The sequence below is a fragment of the Zingiber officinale genome, unplaced genomic scaffold (genome assembly GCF_018446385.1).
Source record: "Zingiber officinale cultivar Zhangliang unplaced genomic scaffold, Zo_v1.1 ctg100, whole genome shotgun sequence".
NCBI classification, from domain to species: domain Eukaryota; kingdom Viridiplantae; phylum Streptophyta; class Magnoliopsida; order Zingiberales; family Zingiberaceae; genus Zingiber; species Zingiber officinale.
In genome coordinates, this window is record NW_024589804.1 from 158292 (window position 1) to 177487 (window position 19196).

Genomic DNA, 19196 nt, shown 5'->3' on the forward strand with positions numbered 1-19196 from the left:
AAGCCATCTTCAATTACTTAACCATTGTAGTTTTTACTTTAAAAAAATTAAAATATTTTTTTACTCACAATTTATTCGGAAATTAATCTAATCAGATCTATGCGATGACCGAACGGATACTCGTCGACGGCGGACCCAACGGATCTCTCATTCTTCCGACTCCACCTAATCTCCACCTTCCACGTGACCGACACACGACGACTTGCTTGTGATCCACCGAACCGAATGGACTCTTCCACATTGTGTTCTATCCGTCCGATGCTCGATCGACGGATCCAATTACTCTTCTCGCGGACGAGAAGTACCGAAATGGAGTGGCGGTACCACGGCGGCAACGGCCGACATGACCCCGACCTCTGTGACACGCCGCAGCAAAACCGATATGCCTCGCTTTTTCCCGAAAAATCCGGCATCTTTTACTCCCGAACTCCGATGCAGGTGATTCGGAAAATTACGCAGATTTTTTTTTTTTTGAATTAAATTCGGTGTAATGAGGCAATTGGAACATTTTTCTGTCGTCTTCTCCTTATAGTGTTCCGGAGGAACTTTTTCGCTGGAGAATGATGACGTCGACGCCGCTCCTCCCTATGAGTAGCTTGTTGTCCACGCGACACGAGCGCGCAAACGGAGCCGTTAGGATAAACAACCGGGGTGCCGCGCTGAGCGCGTAAGAAAAGGCGACCGCCGCCGTGACGGAACGGTAATGACGCTGAGGTTTCTTTTACCTGCTTTTCCCCCTGCGTCTTACCCGCCTCTTTAGTAGACAACACTTCGTTTCCACCTGTCCTCGACGAGGTATTTGAACGGGCGGCGTTCTCACATTCTTCTCTCCTCTTTGCTTGATTTTCGCCTTTTGCCTTCACCTTTGAGTTACGCCTTTGCTGTGGGCGTGCGGGTTCGAGAAAGAGAGAAGCGGCGGGCAGCTCAAAAGGAAAGGGATCTGCTGATACAGAGCGGGGTTTTGTCGGGTGATTCGTTTCTTGTGGACAATCTAAGATTGAAGGTTGAAGTGCGGAGTTAGGTTTTGCCTCTCGATTCGATCACTCAAGGTAGATCATTGATTCCGCTCGTTTTTTTCTTGTCGGGCAAGGAAGCTTTGTGCGTTTTCGTTTGCTTGCTCGGAGAATAGTGTGGTGTCTGTAGATTTGACCAAAAGTTGTGCGGTTTTGGAGTGTGAAGGTATTCGATTTGGGCGCTTTGTGGAGAAGCTCCAAAGATAGACTTTTTTTTAATGGTAAAGGTTCATTCTTGGAGCTTCTTCCGGAGATTTGCATAGGAATTATTTGTGATTTCTCCGTTGTTCCCCGATATATCATGGCTTTGCCACAGTTTACCCCTCGGCCGTTGTAAAATCACTATTTGATGAATTTATTATGAGCTGAAGTCAGAATAGTCAGAAATTTCTCAATTCTTGCTAATCCATCTGAGTGTGATCGGGTTTACTTCTTGTTTTAGGGGCGGTTTGTTGCTTGTCAGGAGTCGGTACGTGCATATTTTTGTTATTGTTATGTTGTGCAAATCAGCAAGTTCAAACTCGATTTGACTGAATGGCTCGAGGATGTGACTATTATTTTACTTACACACGGCTAATTTATTCTGCATTTTTTCCTTGTTTAAGCCTATTGGTGTGTAAATATACTAGTAATTCGTCTGCTTACTGAGGTGTTCGTTTGAGGTTTACCTATATTGGTTAATAATGTGGATTTATTTCATGGAAAATTAACGAAAAAGAATTGGGAGAATATTTTGTTTTCCTTTTTGGTCTCGATTTTATGCTTTAGATATCTTTGCAATTTAGTGAATTCAGGTATTGGATTGATAGATTTGATGGGAAATTAAAGAAAAAGAGACCATATTTCGGGAATGTTTTTAAAAAAATGATTTAATTAGTATTGGAGAATATTGCCTGTTTCTTTTTTAGTCTTTGCACATATGCTTTACAATGTTTGCAATTCTAGGAATTTAGTTGTTTTTATTGATTGATTTCATGGAAAATTAAAGGGAAAGACTATCTTGCGGATAATATTTTAAAGCAGTTCATATTAATTGATATACGATGAATTTTTTGGGTTTCCTTTTTAGTTTTAACACTTGTGCCTTATATATATCTTTTCAATTTTATGATTTCAGGCGTTTGGTTGAGATAAACTATTTTGTTCCCGTTGTTTTATTTTAAAAAACATATTCTCATGTTAATTAACATTAAGTTATTTAATGGTCATAAAAGACTAGCTGTAAAGCTTAAGCTTCTGAATTATGTGTCACAGAAGTCCTTTGATACATCGAGGACCTTCCATTTACAATCTATAATCATCTTGAAGTAATAGGTTTGTTAGATGTATTTTTCATAGTTTTTCATTGTTTCTGGATCTATAAATGTCTTACAAGGTAGTCATGCCAAATTTTTTTTGTTAACATTTCCATACTTCTATTGCCTTATTGAGATATCATAAACCGTCCAATTACTTGTCAATTTATACAGGTAGTTGATCATTGTTCGTTGGGTTTGTGCTGCTATTTATTTACCTCTCCAGCGGTTTCTATTCTTTCTTTTCTTTGTCGTGGTTTAGTTAAGCCAGATGTCATTTGACTCATTCCGGAGCATTGTTCGTGATGTGAGGGATAGTGTTGGTAGTTTATCAAGGCGGAGTTTCGAAATGAGACTTTCAGGTTTTTCTGGCCGTCATAAAGGAAAATCTCAAGGTTCTGTGCATAATGCATATGAACCCCATCAAGATATTCAGCAAAGCCGCTGGGCTACTCTTCCTCCTGAGCTACTTTGTGATGTGATTAAAAGGTTAGAGGAAAATGAAGCTGCATGGCCATCACGCAAGCATGTTGTCTCGTGTGCAGCTGTGTGCAAATCATGGAGGGAGATGTGTAAAGAGGTTGTTAGAAGTCCAGAATTTTCTGGGAAGCTCACTTTTCCTGTATCATTAAAACAGGTAACTTTTCCATGCTCACCAAGCTACTAGCAGTGTAGATTATAGTTGAAATAATAAGCATTAATTATGCAATTCGGAGTTTCTTTTGTAGCACATTTGCAATTCAGTACATTAATTTGATCCTAAAGTTTGATTCCCTATTGAGTTTCTGTCTTTGTTTGATTTTATACAGCCTGGAGCTCGAGATGGGGTAATCCAGTGTTTCATCAAGAGGAATAAGTCAAAATCAACGTATCATCTCTACTTATGTCTTAGTCCAGGTAAGTTGTCTTATTCCTGGTAAGCATGCTTATTATTTGTTAAATTTGGCAAACAAATATGATCAATTTAAAGTTTCCTTATTGTGCATATATTTTCTGTTTTATTTCACCTCTTGATCTTCAAAAGACATGCTGATTTGTTTTAATAATTTTGTTGTGGCACTACAGTATGCTTTCTTGCTTTTTCAGTGGGCTAGTGAAAATTTTAGTACAAAATTTTCATTTAAGTTTTCTTAAATCATACAGTTAATGAGGTTACAATTTGAGCAGCCGTGCAAGGTGATTTGTTGTATTCTATGTGGCGTGGATACCCCGATTTTTTTTTTGAAGTATTGGGCACGGATATGACACGGATATGGATACGATATGCAAATACGCGTATCGGATATGGCCAAAAACGTGTCGTGGACTTTTCTAAGGTTTGACCAGGCGGATACATTTTGGACACGACAAGGATATGACTAGGATACGTTTGGACAAAATTGCAAATATTTAAAATTTTTAGGGGTTAATTGAAAAAACTTGAAATTTTCTAGGACTGATTGGTAAATATTAATAAAAATGAATTGGGTTGTGGGCTTTTAAACTAATCTTTTTCTCGCCTCTCATCACCTCTTTGACGTTGCCCGCCTCCCTTTCTGCCACCGCTTGCATGTAAGCCCTAAATTATTGTTTCTAATTCTGCTCCACTAAGTGCTTAAACTCCAATCATTTTGTTAAAAAGATTTGATTTAGAAATTTGAATATAAGCTCTAATCTTTCAATCTATTTTTTCTTCTTTATGGCTTTTAATTTTTTGATGAACAGTATATAAAAGTCTCGATTTTGATCATCTTTCATGATCTTTCAATATATATATATAAATGATTGTCCTATCCTAGTTGTATCATATATTTTCAAAATTTGCCGTATTCATATTGTATTCGCTATGATACTCATACCTGCATCCATGCAACATAGGTTGTATTGCATCCTTCTATTTGTCTTGTGAGTCCGCATGGTAGTCTCACATTGTTTCAGAGATTTTGTTGCCAAACAAGATGAAGTTTGTTTTTTGTGCTGTACCCGTTCTACTATCTATTTATGCGGCGGTGATTGTTTATCTCTGTGGTACAGTTAGTAGTTACTATGTTTCTTGTTGTTTTATTTTGGGTAATTGGTCAATTCTTGTGAATTATCTGGTACATTCTGTTCTCTCTCTCTCTTTTTGTCTACTACAATCTGTTCTCTGAATTGCCATTCCAATACGTCTTTGAACAAACAGTCAGATGTCTATTTTTGTTAGTTAAAAGACATGGCATTTCTGGATGTGACTGTGCAGGTGTGCTTGTTGAGAATGGGAAATTTCTCTTATCAGCTAAGAGAAATCGGAAACCAACCTGTACTGAATACACCATTTCGATAGATGCTGGCAACATATCAAGGTCAAGCAGTACTTACATCGGGAAGTTGAGGTGCCTTATCTTTTGTTTGAATATCCCTTCTATAGATTCTGAATAGAAGCTAGAAAATGAATGTAGTTGCTTCTTTTCCTGGCATTATAGATCAAATTTTGTTGGGACAAAGTTCAGAGTCTATGATACTCAGCCTCCATACAATGGGGCTGCTATTTGTCCTCCTGGCCGAACTAGCCGTAGATTCTACTCAAAGAAAGTGTCGCCTAAGGTGCCATCAGGAAGCTATCCCATAGCTCAGGTGACATATGAATTGAACATCCTTGGAACTCGAGGACCACGACGAATGCATTGTGTTATGCACTCTATTCCAGCATCCGCTCTTGAGCCTGGCGGCACAGTCCCTGGGCAGCCTGACAACCTAGTCACACGCAGCTTGGATTCTTTCCGTAGTCTCTCCTCCATTTCCTCTTACATAGACCGCTCTTATGATTTCAACAGTATGCGATTCTCGGATATTACTGGAGCTGAAGACAGGGATGCGGAGGCTGATACTAATAAGGAAAGACCGTTGGTACTCCGGAACAAGCCGCCCCGTTGGCACGATCAACTGCAATGCTGGTGTCTCAACTTTCGTGGCCGTGTAACGATTGCCTCTGTGAAGAATTTCCAGCTCATAGGTGCACCACAACCTGCTGCTGTCGGTCCAGCAACAACGGCACAGCCAGCTGCACCTGGTCATGACAAGATTATCCTGCAGTTTGGGAAGGTCGCTAAAGATATGTTCACAATGGACTACCGGTACCCGCTTTCTGCTTTCCAAGCCTTCGCTATCTGTTTAAGTAGTTTCGATACCAAATTGGCCTGTGAATAGAATGATCAAAAGTTAAGAAAAAAAAGGAGGATAAGTAATCATCCTAATGTCGTTTTGTTAATATTCATGCTTGTTATTGTAAAACAGAAGCACCTGCAATGTAGTTCTTTTCCTTGAAAACTAAACTTGACCATAATCTGATTAGTGTGTGTTGAGATTATGTTCTATAGATTACAATCACTCATTGATTTGAGGCTGATCCTTTTTCTTCCACTAGTTGAATTTTCACATGCAATTCAAGGAATTTAATGTGGTTTCATATGATCATAACTTATTTCTACTAAAAAAAGAGGAGAAATTTTAATATCCTTCTTTCTCAGCTTCATTCATTTGACCTTTTTTTTTCTTTAAAAAATATCCATTTAATGTCCTTTTTAAATTTTTTGGCAGAAAATCTTATACTTTTATTCCTCCTAACTTCTCTCATTTATTTGAATATATCTTTGACGAATTTTTGAAAGCATGAATAAATAGAAACATTTTTAAAACGAAAATATATTTATGTTTTTGAAAGTTTGAAAATTTTAAATACATTTATTTATCGTAATTATTTCATTTTAGTTTTAAGGATTAACTTATTTATTTTATTGATTAACCTTTCGTTTATACTGACAGTACACACTTAAATATAACCATAGATCTATTAATCATACAAATATTAAGTGATTTAAAAAAAATATAGATTTCTTAAAAAACTCTTTAGAATCCTTAAATAGAAGATTTAATCAATTCAATTTAATCAGTATTCCTATTAGGAAAGAAATCCTAAGCCTTTCATGATATATTGAAAAAACATAAGACTAAAAATTGAGAACTTCAATCCAATATTTTGAACTCCAATCTAAAACTATTTTACTTTAAATGATTTAAAACTTAATTGCAACCCATAAAACTCTAAAACTATTTTACTTTAAATCAAAGACTTAATTACAACATATAAAACTCAAATAACAGAAGAATTAAGGAGTTTATATATTGATTCTGTCCGAAAGTGGGAAGATGGAGTTTACATAAGAGGAATAATCAATGATGCTCAATATGTGGTCTCCTCTTAAGTGAGTCGTGTCCAGTGTACCTCTAAACTCAAGGCACCTTCAAGTACAACTTGAATATCCATCCCTTGGTCTATCTCGACCTAGTCATACTAAGCGTTGATCTAGATATTCATGTCCCCTCTAGATATCTATCCGATCAAGGATGATTTTCAGATTAATATACCTATTAATCTGTAGGACTTTATCATTAATCATATACGTACAGAAAAGTAAATAATTAATGATAAATTTATGCGTTTATTAAATAATTATTTATAAAATACATAAGCAGTATCTTGACACCTAAGTGCATATACTAACAATGATTATATACAACTAGGATTAATCTTATTTGGCCTTAGAGGCTTAATAAGAAAGAACATAGTGTAGAATCGAAAAGTGCTCGGGGTGGGGGTTCACTTTTTCAAAAAATAAAGAATACCTAGCGAAAAAGAAAAGAAACAATGCTAATACTTTTCCTTTTACTTGGTTTATAGCCTTCGACGACTCCTACTCTAAGGCCAATACTCGTTGAGTGCTTTCATTTGGAAATCCACTAAAAGCTCGAATATTACAAAATGATATAGAATTTAGAGTACAAGTAAATAAAGATAATTATACCAACGACTTAGAATAGAAACTTGAGTGTTGTTGTTGAAGTAGCGTTTCAGTGTTATAGTGGAGTTTCAGAGTAGCACACGAGTATGAAAGCCATAGTCGGCTGATGTACTGGAGTTGCTGGTTGAAGCCATATAGGTCTTTCTAGGACCTAGACCACCCTCGGGCACCACCACTAGATCCTATTCGATCCTACTTCGACGCTAAGTTATCCAACTTTGGGGGCTTGGACCACTCCCGGACACCTAGAATGCTGACGTGGCTGCACATCGACAAAGTTCTATCCATCTTGCCTCTATCTAGCCCCGGACGCTTGGACTTTGATGTGTGCTGACCAAACGGAGCATGCCAACTCAACTGTATTCATGGATGGGTTCGGCTCAATCCAGGCGCCTGGACTGACTCCGGGCGCTAGGACCTCTGGGCGCTTGAACCCTTCCAGGGCGCTTGGAAATCCTTTTTCCAGCCAAGTTGCAGCTTCGATTTCCCGCAAGACACGTTAGTCCAAATAATAAAAATACCCTACAAACTAGAGTTTACACATTAAAAACGAGATTAATTTATGACTTAGATTCTGTTTCACCAACACTAAGATTTAGTCATGGTCTCAACTTTGATTTTCAAGATAGATCTAAGTTGGACCAATGCCTATAGCCCCACTGAGGCTCGTCCTCACTGGATCACTCTTCTCCGGTGCAGCCCCACTGGGGCTCATCCTCACTGTATCACTCTCCTCTAGTGCTTACCTCACATACCATTTGTTGACTTACTTGACTCTTGATCCACCAGGTCTTCCTATCAGATGCCCCATCTAGATTTCAACTAGTTGTTAAGTCTCGTGAACCCAATTGAACTTTCTGCCATATATCAACCTATCTGGTCTTCTTGCTAGTTTCCAACTGGACTTCAGTCTGATGTCAGGTTCTATTAAGCCTTTCAGTCCTACACACTTGGTAAATAAGTTAAATCGTAAGTCTAACTTTAATTTTTGTCATACATCAAAATCTGAGTTTGATTATTAGTGCAAACTGCACCAACACATAGGAGCCAAAGTCTTCCTAGTACTATACAACACTAGAGTTTCAAATGATGAAAAATAGTGATAGGACTTATTGAAGTAGACATGAACAATAATTTAGGTATCACCTATTTTTGCCCAAACTTCAATATGACCATTCTAGATTTTATAAAACATATTAAAATCTTAGCCCAAGCCAAAGACTGTGGAAACTTCCAACAACATAATGTCCAGATTGACATCATTTTCTTATGAAAAACCATGACTAAAATAAATAATAATTTTAAAATATAAATTAATAACATCATTGAAACTCTTATATCAAAAGGAATTTATTTCCTAAAACCAAAAGATTTCTCGTCCGAAGTCCTAGCAGCTCAAGAAATGCTAACGCACGATTAGATATATGATAAAAGGAAGCAATAAGAAACTTAGAACAACTTTAACTATTCAGTTGAAACTAGATCAAGCCTTTCTGTAATGATTTCCTAGCACTTACTGCAGTATTAGGAAATTATTATAATTCTGAATTAGGCGAAAGACTTCAGTAAATTAACACAAGACTTAGATAAAGAAATTCACAAAGCCTGAACAAACTTGAAAGTAGCACCCCAATATAATAACATAGGAGTTTGAATCTAACATATTATTTTCATACTTAAGGGAAAATGTATTTATATACAACTATAAAAATAACTTTAAAATCAACAATATGATTTTTATGGTCAAATATATACTCTGCAAGAATACAGATTGAACCAACATAGGTATTGATCCTGTCCGAAGGCTGAATCAATGGACGCTGGGCACGGAGCGCTCTTCGGCTACTGACGTGGCTCTTCAACTGCTAGAACGAAGCTCCGGCGAACCTGCACAGAAGTCGAGCCGGGAAGGGGGTTCCCGGCGGCGACCCTCCGACGCTCAAGTCAGGTAAGCAACGATGAAAAAGGTGGCTCCCAAAGTCTCAGAATGCGTACCTCCGGCGAAGTCTGAGGCTCTTTATATAGAGTTGTGAAGGGTTAGGGCACGCATACCGAGGTGCATATGTGTCCTCTGTCCTTTCCTCGGTATGCGGTTGTCAGAAAGCTCACCTGACCCATACCGCTACAGTCAAAGCATGTCCTCGATGGGACAGCAGAATCCCCTGTCACAAGATTTGGAGCATGGCCTACACGTGAAACATACCTGCTGTCAGAAAAAGACCTCCCTTGTCCTTTTCCCCTTTGCTCCAGATCTAGCGTCCGGGCGGACAACTCCCTCAACATCCGGCCGGACATATGCGGTGGTTTACTTGGGATATTCTCCATCACATGCTTTATGGGGACTATTAGCAGTGTTACCTTATGGCTTTGGCCGAGCGTGGGGTCCGCTCAGCCCACGACCTTTTCCCCTGAGCGCCGGAACCCTGCTTTCGACAGGGTGCCTTTAACCATCAGCCGTATATCGTCCGGTCGGCAAGCCGATCGGACCCATCCCTCTCCGGGCGTTCGATTCCATCGGCCGGTCGGACCCTGCCCTCTCCGGACGGACGACTGCCACTATGGCTTCCACGTGGCGTTGACTTCCCATGGCGGGGCCCCCTGCTCTTACTACCGGATCAGGTACTAACAAAGAAGAAGGTCGGTTAGGCCAGTCATTCAGCTTAAACCCAAAATCAAGCCTAGAAAGACCTACTATTTAAGAAAAAATAAGGAAAAGAAATCGTATTTAAACAAAGATAGATATGTTAGATGATTTAAACCAAAGAAAATATATGATAATACTATAACTTATTTTTCATGTAATGAACTAGGACATCTATCTTCTATATATCTAAACAGAAAAAACCTGTATACAAGGGAGACCAAATTAATCTCTTGTCCTAATCTGGACTTAATAGAAATACAAGAGGATGTATTTGATACCTCGTGTATCTACTCTATTGTTTCTATAGAGGATACAGAAGAAATAACTACTTCCTCTGAATATATACTCATCAATTCATTCCTAAACACCCTATATTCTCTGACAGAAAAATATTGAATCTCTAGTAAGACATTCCAGCCAGAAATTGAGAACTTATCAGAACTGATCTTGTCCGAACTGTGAGTTGATGAAAGCTGAGGACGTGACACTCTCTGCTGGCTCCGCGTAGACGCCGAGATGAGGTGAACCTCCGGCGAACCTGCAACAAAATTGGACCGGGAAAGGGTTGCCGGCGACAACCCTTCGACACTCAAGTCAGGCGAGAAGAAAGCTGAAGCAAAATAAGGAGAACTGTAACTACAGTATGGTTGATTGCATACTTCCGTCGAAATCTGGGGGTCCTTATATAGGCCACCGGGGAGGCGCGTGCACGCTCATCAACGAATGCACGCTTCCCCAAACATACCTCAAAATGGATGTGTCAGAAAAGCACGCCTGACGCCGTACCGCAACCGTCCGAGCATATCTCTGACATGATATTGGAAACTTTCACCGTACGATTCTCTGTCTTGTCCGGCTGCCGACCATGCTGTCTGTCGGCAGAACATATCTCGAGAAGGATATCTCTGGCCGTCCTCTTTGTACTTTTCTGCCCCTTCTGTCTTTTATCGGGCCGAGTGGGAGAGACGCTCGGCCATACTGGTCGTCCGGGGGGGACACGGGCGGGGCCGAGCGAGTGGGCCGCTCGGATGAATTGCGCCTACGTTGGCCTACGACCCAACTGAGAGGCCGCTCTACCCAACCAGATGTCGTATGTGGATTCCTGAGCGTCGAAAACTCGACCCTTAGTCAAGTTATCTTTGTGTCGGCCTGGTCTTCTGTTGCGGCCGATCGGCAAGGTGACCTCCAGCTCGGCTCACCTTTTACGTTGATCGTCTCGACCTTGCCCTCCACGTGCAATTAACCTCTGTCCGTATGGGACCCCTCCTTTGCTACCGGATCATGTGCCTCCCCCTCAAGTCTAGTCGAAGGAGGTTGCAAGTCCGACTGACTGGACTATTGGCCTGGCGACATGACAACCGTTCCGCAGCTGATGAGAATGCCCATCCGCTCGGGGGCCACGCAAGTGGCTGCCGTTCGGCGTGACACCCACTGATACTCGAAGAGTTCGACTTGTCGGTGGTTGTCTCGCTGACCCAACGTCGGTCAACGCTGATGTCCTCCAAATCTCTTCGGAATTCGTGTAAATCCTCGCCATTAAGGCTGAGCACGCGACCACGCCTGCATAATGACGCTCATTAAATGCGACCTATGAGTCACCGCCACGTGGCCATGCAGCCGTCACCGCCCGATCGTACCGTCAGGGCTGATGTGACATTTGGCCCTTTTGAATTCGACGGCCAGATCTGCTCCTCGGATCCCTTGACCTGGATCGGACGGCTTCGAGCGGTCGGGCCCAAGCTTTATAACTCCGTCTCCTCTTACTCCGCCGCTTTTGCGTTATCGCGTGCGTGCATTCGAAGGTTCCTGCTCTGTTCTCCAGCGAACTGGTTCTTCGCACTCCGACCATCTGCTCTCTTCTTCGACCATCCTTTTTTCTGTAAGAACTCTTTGCCCCTTGTTCCTTCGTTCTTTCACGCTTTTCTTTTCCCTCCCGCTGTGTTTTCACTCTCTTAGCACTGTTCTGATCACCTTCTTCATCGCCCTCTTCGTTTTTCTTCGGCCTCTGCTCTTCGCATTGTTCCGGCGATGGCCAGCACCTCTCAGCCTTCTGAGCTCGCTCCCGACCCATCGTACACGACCATGGAGTCGTGGTTCAAGGCGCGAGACGCAGAGAGCCTGATCAATGCCTTTGACCTCCCCTCTGATTTCGAACTTATTTTGGCCTCACCTTCCGATCGGCCGCACATCTCGTCGCGTGGCACGCTTTGCTTTTTCCGTGACCAGTTTGTAGCCGGTCTGCGGTTTCCTCTCCATCCCTTCATCGTCGAAGTTTGTAATTTCTTTGGTATTCCACTCGGCCAACTCGTGCCTAATTCCTTCCACCTCTTGTGCGGGGTAGTTGTGTTAATTATAATCCACAACATTCCCCTCCGTCCGGAGGTTTTCTATTACTTTTATTACCCCAAACAATCCGAGCTGGGCACTTATCTGTTCCAGTTTCGGATTGGCTTGGCCTTCTTCGATAAGATGCCCACTTCCAACAAACATTGGAAGGAATACTTTTTCTTCCTTCATCTTCCCGGGCAGCTCCCTTTCTTGACTAAGTGGCAGGTCGGACCACCTACTTCCCCCGAGCTGAAGAGGTATAAGACCCGGTCGGACTACCTCCAAGCTGCAAATAAGCTAGCCGGCCTGAAGCTTGATATCAATAAGCTCCTACCAGAAGGAGTGATGTACATGTTCAGACTGAGTCCGAGACGAACCAAACTCCCGAGCAGCTTTGGTAAACAATTTACTTATGCATTTGCCTTGAGTCTAACTGATTTTCTTCCTTTTACCTCACAGCGAACGTCGTAATGGAGTCCGTGCTATTCGAAATTCTGAAGAAGAAAGCAGTGGCGATCGAGGCGGCGACCGCTAAGGAAATGAAACGACTGGATATCGCTCCGGTCGGCTCTCACGAGGGTGAGAGCGAGGCTGACGTTGGGGCATCGGCCACCCAGACTTCTCCAGTTGAGGCGACGGGTGCAACATCTTCCAGCAGGGAACCGGCCGCTAGAGAGGAGGGCTCCGACCCAGAGGACGATCTTCCCCTTAACCGGAAGAGACGCGGGACGGAGGTGCCTCTGCGCTCGGCCGCCTTAGCCACACCAGTGCCCCGGCGGACGAGGTCTCTCTCTCCCAAAGCAAGGCTCCATCAGTCGAGGCCCTTTCCTCCGACCGGACACCCTCCCAACTGGATCTGCCGACAAATCCCCTTGAGGTGGCGCCGGTCAGCTCCCTGCCTCCAGTGCCTACCCGGCTTCGCCGCTCGGGCATACATTCAGCACCGTCCGACCAGCTGATTGGTCCTTTGGTGTCCGCTCATACGACGCCAGGCGGACGCCGCGTCATAAAGGCTGTCCTGCACCTCCCAACAGAGGATTATATGGCCGAATCCGCTCGGTCGACGGCTCCTGAACATGTCATTACAATTCGTAGGCCTCTCGCCAAGGTATGAGAAGACGCGCGCGCTCGTGTTGCTGCGATGTCTCCCGGCCAATTGGGCGACAGCCACCTGCAGCATGCCACCGAGGTGAGTTCCTTGCAACTTATTCGCATGATTTTTCCGTTCGGAATTTAAAAGCTCCTTTTTCTCTAGCGTTGGGTGGAAGACGTAGCTGTTGCCAGTCGTCTGGCGATGCTGGAGGAAGAGCTGAAGAGGCTCAAAATTTCTGGCGGGCCTTCCACCCCTCGAGCGCCCTCACCGAGTTACAGAGGGAGCTCTCCAAGACCTAGGGATTGTTGGATGCCGAGCAGAAGAAAACAGCCGATCAGACGTACATGCTGGGCCAGCTTGAAAAACAAGTCAAAACTTATGACCACAAGATAGCACTGGCGACCACTCGGAAGAATAGCGTTATCGCCGATTTGGACGCGAAGAATGTGGAGGCCCGCGCCCTGGAACAACGGGTAAAGGAATTGGCGGATCTACTGGACGGCGAGAAGAAGGGTCGTTCGGCTGAGATGGTGGCTCTCAAGGACGAGTTGAAGACCTTGCAGGAGGCCCTCGAGGCCTCTCGCTCTGCTCTCAAGGAGTATCAGGAGGTTGAGCCAAGACGGTTCGCTGTACTGAGGCAGAAATACATCCGCTCGGATGAGTTCATTCAGAAGGTCTGCAATCAGCTCGTCCATGCCTTCGAGTTGGCTATTACAGCCACGATGGATTATTTGAAGGCAAAGGGTCATCTTCCGGAGTCCTTCCTAATTCCCGTCCGCGAGCATGTTGCCCTTTTTACCACTATGCCGAAGGATGTTTTTGACTTTCTAAAATGAAGTGTTTTTGTAGTTATGCCGCTCGGTTGGCAAACTTCCCCTTTTATTTTATGAAAATTTTCTCGCGCTTTGCTGGTTTACTCTCTCTAGTCTAACATAGATAATCGCGTATCCCGAGCGGGTTGGGTTGATTTCCTCCTGACTTCTAATAATCGTCGCTCGTCTCTTGTTAACTGTTGCGTTTCAATGTTGCCTTTGAGTGATCTTCAAGCCGAGGGGGTTTATAGTCGCCGGTCCGACTCTGGGATTTAACATCGCCGCTCGTCTGGTCTTCAGGCCGGGGGGTTTATAGTCGCCGGTCCGACTCTAGAGTTTAACGTCGCCGCTCGAAGGTCTTCCGAGCGAGATATTTATGGTCGCTGCTTCGACCCTAGAGTTTAACGTCGCCGCTCGACGGTCTTCAGGCCGGGGGGTTTATAGTCGCCGGTCCGACTCTAGAGTTTAACGTCGCCGCTCGACGGTCTTCCGAGCGGGATATTTATGGTCGTCGCTTTGACCCTAGAGTTTAACGTCGCCGCTCGACGGTCTTTAGGCTGGGGGGTTTATAGTCGCCGGTCCGACTCTAGAGTTTAACGTCGCCGCTCGACGGTCTTTCGAGCGGGATATTTATGGTCACCACTTCGACCCTAGAGTGTAACGTCGCCGCTCGACGGTTTGAAGAAGCTTGGCCGTTCGGCGCACATTAGTTATGCTGTGACGTTTTCATGATCTTATTCCTACATTCAAAGGATAGCGCGGAACGGGAATACACGCAATTAATTACACAGGCGCACTTTTTACCCAGCTCGATACAGCTGGAGGTGATTAGCGCTCCATGGTCGTTCCAGCTGTAGTCCGTCTTGATCTTCAAGGTAGTATGCACTCGATTGGAGCTTCTCGACGACCTTGAAGGGTCCCGCCCAGGGAGCCTCCAACTTGCTCACATCACTGACTGACTTCACCTTCTTCCATACTAGATCACCGACCCGGAATGCTCTGGGAATTACTCGCCTATTGTAATTTTGCTTCATTCTCTGCCGGTACGCCATTAGCCGAACAGCTACTTTAGCTCGCGCTTCATCTATCAAATCCAGCTCTAGCTACCTCCGCTCGGTGTTGTCCACGTCGTATTGCTGCACCCGATCGGATTCGATCCCGACCTCTACTGGCACGATAGCCTCTCCTCCGTACACCAAGTGGAACAGCGTGACCCCCGTTCCTTCCTTAGGAGTCGTGCAGAGTGCCCATAAGACGCCGGGGAGTTCGTCCACCCAGCTGCCCCCGAGGTGGTCGAGCCGAACCCTCAGAATTCGAAGAATTTCCCGGTTGGCGACTTCGGCTTGTCCGTTACTCTGCGGGTATGCCACAGAGGTGAAGTGTTGCTCGATGTCGTACCCTTCGTACCATTCTTAGAGCTCCTGTCCGACGAACTGCCGCTCATGACACGAGCCGCCTTGGAATGCCGAACCGACATATGAGATGCTGCCAGATGAATTTTTTGACCATCTGCTCGGTGATCTTGGCCAGTGGCTTTGCCTCAACCCATTTGGAGAAGTAGTCCACCGCTACCAGTAGGAACTTCCTCTGCCCGGTCGCTATAGGTAAGGGTCCCACGATGTCCATGCCCCACTGGTCGAACTGACAGGATACCGTAGATGCCTTCATTTCTTCCGTCGGTCGGTGGGAGAAGCTGTGGTATTTCTGGCAGGAAAGGAAAGTGGCTACGGTCCGAGCGGCCGCCTAGGTGTCCCCCACAACAGGATGAGTGGCTACGGTCCGAGTTGGCTAGAAGTACCCAGCCAACAGGATCTTCCTAGCTAATGATCGGCCGCCTAGGTGTCCCCCACAAGATCCTTGATGCACTTCCTTCAATATATATTCCGCGTCCTCTGAGCTGACGCACTTTAAAAGTGGTCGGGAAAAAGCTTTCTTGTAAAGCTGGTCCCCGATGAGGGTGAACCGACCGGCTCTCCTTCTCAGAAGCTGAGCTTCATCCCGGTCGGACAGAGTGGCTCCTGACCACAAAAACTCTACTATAGACGTCCTCCAGTCGCTGGGGAACGTGAGGCCCTCCATCCTGTCAATATGCGCTATTAAGGATACCTGCTCGATTGCTTGTTGAGCGCCGATCAGTGTTATTGAACTAGCCAGCTTTGCCAACTCATCTGCTGCCTGGTTGTCTGCTCGGGGAATTTTTTGCACGACCACCTCGCCAAAGCTGGTCTTGAGCCTTTCGAAGGTTTCCACGTAGAGCTTGAGCCTTGCATTGTTGACCTCGAAAACTCCTGAGAGTTGCTGAGCGGCGAGCTGAGAGTCAGAGAAGATAATCACTCGGCTTGCTCCCACATGTCAGGCGACCTGCAGTCCCGCTATGAGGGCTTCATATTCCGCCTCATTATTCGTAGCTCGATAATCAAATCGAACGGACAGATGCATCCGCTCTTCTTGTGGTGAGATTAACAAAATGCCGACTCCACTCCCGAGTCGAGTTGATGACCCATCCACATAGACTTTCCAGGAAGCCTCAGGCTCGGGGCTCTGTACTTCCGTGATGAAGTCCGCTAGGGATTGCGCTTTAATTGCTGTGTGAGGCTGATATTGAATATCAAATTCATTGAGCTCGGTAGTCCATTTAATCAGTCGTCCGTACGCCTCTGGGTTGAGGAGGACTCTCCCTAGAGGGCTGTTCGTCATGACAATGATTATGTGCGCAAGAAAATAGAGCCGGAGTCTCCGAGCGGCGAGGACTAAAGCGAATGCAAGCTTTTCGAGACCAGTGTAGCGGGACTCAGCATCCTTTAGGATATGACTTAAGAAATACACAGACTGCTCTTCGCCATTTTGCCTTACTAGCGCCGAGCCGACGGCCTGCTCGGTCGAGGATAGGTAGATACGGAGCGGTTCGCCGACGGCTGGCTTAGCCAGTATAGGTAATGAATTCAGATACACCTTTAATTCTTCGAAAGCCTGATCACACTCTGTGTCCCATTGGAATTTGGCTGCTCGACGCAAAATCTTGAAGAATAGCAAACTCTGGTCGGCTGTCTTAGAGATGAATCGTGACAAGGCTGTTATCCGTCCAGTGAGGCGTTGCACTTCCTTCATGTTTCGGGGCGGTGGCATGTCCTGCAGCGCCCTCATTTTGCTAGGGTTCGCCTTGATGCCCCGTTCGGTAACAATGTAGCCCAAGAATCGCTCACCTTTCGCCCCGAACAGACACTTCTGGGGGTTCAGCTTGACTCCGTACATTCTCAGCGTCTGGAAGGTTTCTTCTATATCTGCACACAGGTCGACCGCTCGGAGTGATTTAATAAGTATGTCATCTACGTATACCTCCAACTTTCACCCGATCTGCTTTCGGAACACTCTGTTCATGAGCCGCTGATACGTGGCGCCCGCGTTCTTTAGCCCGAACGACATTACCTTGTAGCAGTAGGTGTCGTCCGCCGTGATGAAACTCAGGGGGCGTTTGGTTCTTTCCTAGGAATAGGAATCAGAATGAGAATCATTGTAGTGTGGAATGGGAATGAGTATGAGCATGGATATCAATCTTAAAAGTAATGTTTGGTTAGTTACATATTTTCTATCAGAATAAATCAAAATTTCCTTTTTTACCCTTAAAAGAAAATAAGAGAAAAAATTAGATGAGAGAGAAAGATGAATGAGAGAAAAAAAATATGATGAGAGAGAATGATGAGAGAGAAAGTATGATGAGAGAGAAAGTGTGATGAGAAAGAATAAAGAGAGAGAAAGTGTGATGAGAGAGAATGAGAAAAGAGAGTGTGATAGAAGAGAGCATGATGAGAGAAGATGAGAGAGAAAATATAATGTGAGAGAAAGTATGATGGGAGAGGATGAAGAGAGAGAAAATATAATGAGAAAAAATGAGGAGAGAGAGCGTGATGAGAGAGATTGAGGAGAGAGGAAGTATGGTGAGAGAGAAAGTATGATGAGAGAGAAAGTGTGATGAGAAAAAAAGAGAACAATGAGTGTGATGGGAGAAATTGAGGAAAGAGAATGTATGATGAGAGAGAAAGTATGATGAGAGAGAAAATGTGTTGAAGAAAAAAGGAGAGAGTGTGACAAGAGATATTGATGAGAGAGAAAGTGTGATGAGAGCGAAAGTGTGATGAGAAAAAAGAGAAAAGAGAGTGTGATGGTAGAGATTGAGGAGAGAGAAAGTATGATGAGAGAGAAAGTGTAATGAGAAAAAAGAGGAAAGATAGTGTGATAGGAGAGATTAAGGAGAGAGAAAGTGTGTGATAAAATGATGAGAGAGAAAATATGATGAGAGAGAACAAGGAGAGAGAAGTGATATGAAAGAAAAAATAAATAAATATATTTTGATATTTGATATTAAGAGAGAAAATTTAAGTTTTAGATCAAGGGTATTTTTGGAATAAGGGATATTTTGATTGATAAAAATAGGGTAATGACTCATTGAAGGGGAGGTACATGGGAATGGGTTATTACCCAATTTCAAGGATTCATTCCCTTATTTGTATTCCTATTCCTATAATCCAAACATTAACAATGGCAATCAATGATTCACATTCTCATTCCCTACTCTTATTCCCCTAAACCAAACGCCCCCTCACTTTCTCCTGGTCTTCTCGGGCGAGCGACACCTAGTGATAACCCTGATATGCATCCAACATGCATATCAGCTCACATCCGGCAGTCGAGTCCACCATTTGGTCGATCCGGGACAGAGGGTAGAAGTCCTTCGGGCACGCCCTATTAAGGTCCCAGAAATCAATGCAGACCCTCCACTTGTTACCCGGCTCGGAGACTAGCACCACATTTGTCAACCAGCTCGGGAATTGCACTTCCCATATATGGCCGGCTTCCAGCAGCTTTTCGACCTTCGCTCGGATGATGACGTTCTGCTCTGCGCTGAAGTCCCGCTTTCTCTGCTTCACTGGCCGAATGTCCGGTCGGACATGGAGCTCATGCTGCGCTACGCTCGGCGAAATGCCCGGCAACTCGTGGGTTGACCATGCGAAGACATCATGGTTGCGTTGTAGGCACTCGACCAGCTCCTCCCTCTAGCCTTCCTCCAGGTCAGACGCTATGAATGTTGTGGCTTCTGGCCGGTCGGGCTGGATCTGTACTTCCTCCTTTTCCTCGTAAACTAAAGTTGGAGGCTTTTCAGTTACGGTATTTACCTCGAGGCACGGCGTTTTCCGCG

The 19196-nt window shown here is 44.3% G+C and overlaps 1 protein-coding gene across 4 annotated transcripts; it reads left to right on the plus strand.

Annotated features, from left to right (window-relative positions):
- The first annotated feature begins 678 nt into the window (after positions 1-678).
- Positions 679-5609, plus strand: LOC122035726 (tubby-like F-box protein 8). 4 transcript variants are annotated; one of them, XM_042594832.1, is made up of 5 exons: positions 679-700; positions 2483-2945; positions 3118-3205; positions 4527-4659; positions 4750-5609. In XM_042594832.1, the coding sequence occupies exons 2-5, from the start codon at positions 2580-2582 to the stop codon at positions 5471-5473; spliced, it is 1311 nt and encodes a 436-aa protein (XP_042450766.1). In that variant the 5' UTR covers positions 679-700; positions 2483-2579; the 3' UTR covers positions 5474-5609. The 4 variants fall into 4 exon arrangements, with proteins under 4 accessions (XP_042450766.1, XP_042450767.1, XP_042450764.1 ...); XM_042594833.1 differs by lacking the exon at positions 679-700 and adding an exon at positions 782-1049 and having other exon boundaries at positions 2571-2945; XM_042594830.1 differs by lacking the exon at positions 679-700 and adding an exon at positions 783-1049.
- Positions 5610-19196: the final 13587 nt, after the last annotated feature.

Excerpts from the sequence above, each read along its gene's own strand:
- LOC122035726 (XM_042594832.1), top strand. The coding sequence starts at position 2,580 with ATGTCATTTGACTCATTCCGGAGCATTGTTCGTGATGTGAGGGATAGT. Across the intron at positions 2,946-3,117 it reads TTCCTGTATCATTAAAACAG|CCTGGAGCTCGAGATGGGGT; the intron begins GTAACTTTTCCA and ends GATTTTATACAG. Across the intron at positions 4,660-4,749 it reads ACTTACATCGGGAAGTTGAG|ATCAAATTTTGTTGGGACAA; the intron begins GTGCCTTATCTT and ends CTGGCATTATAG.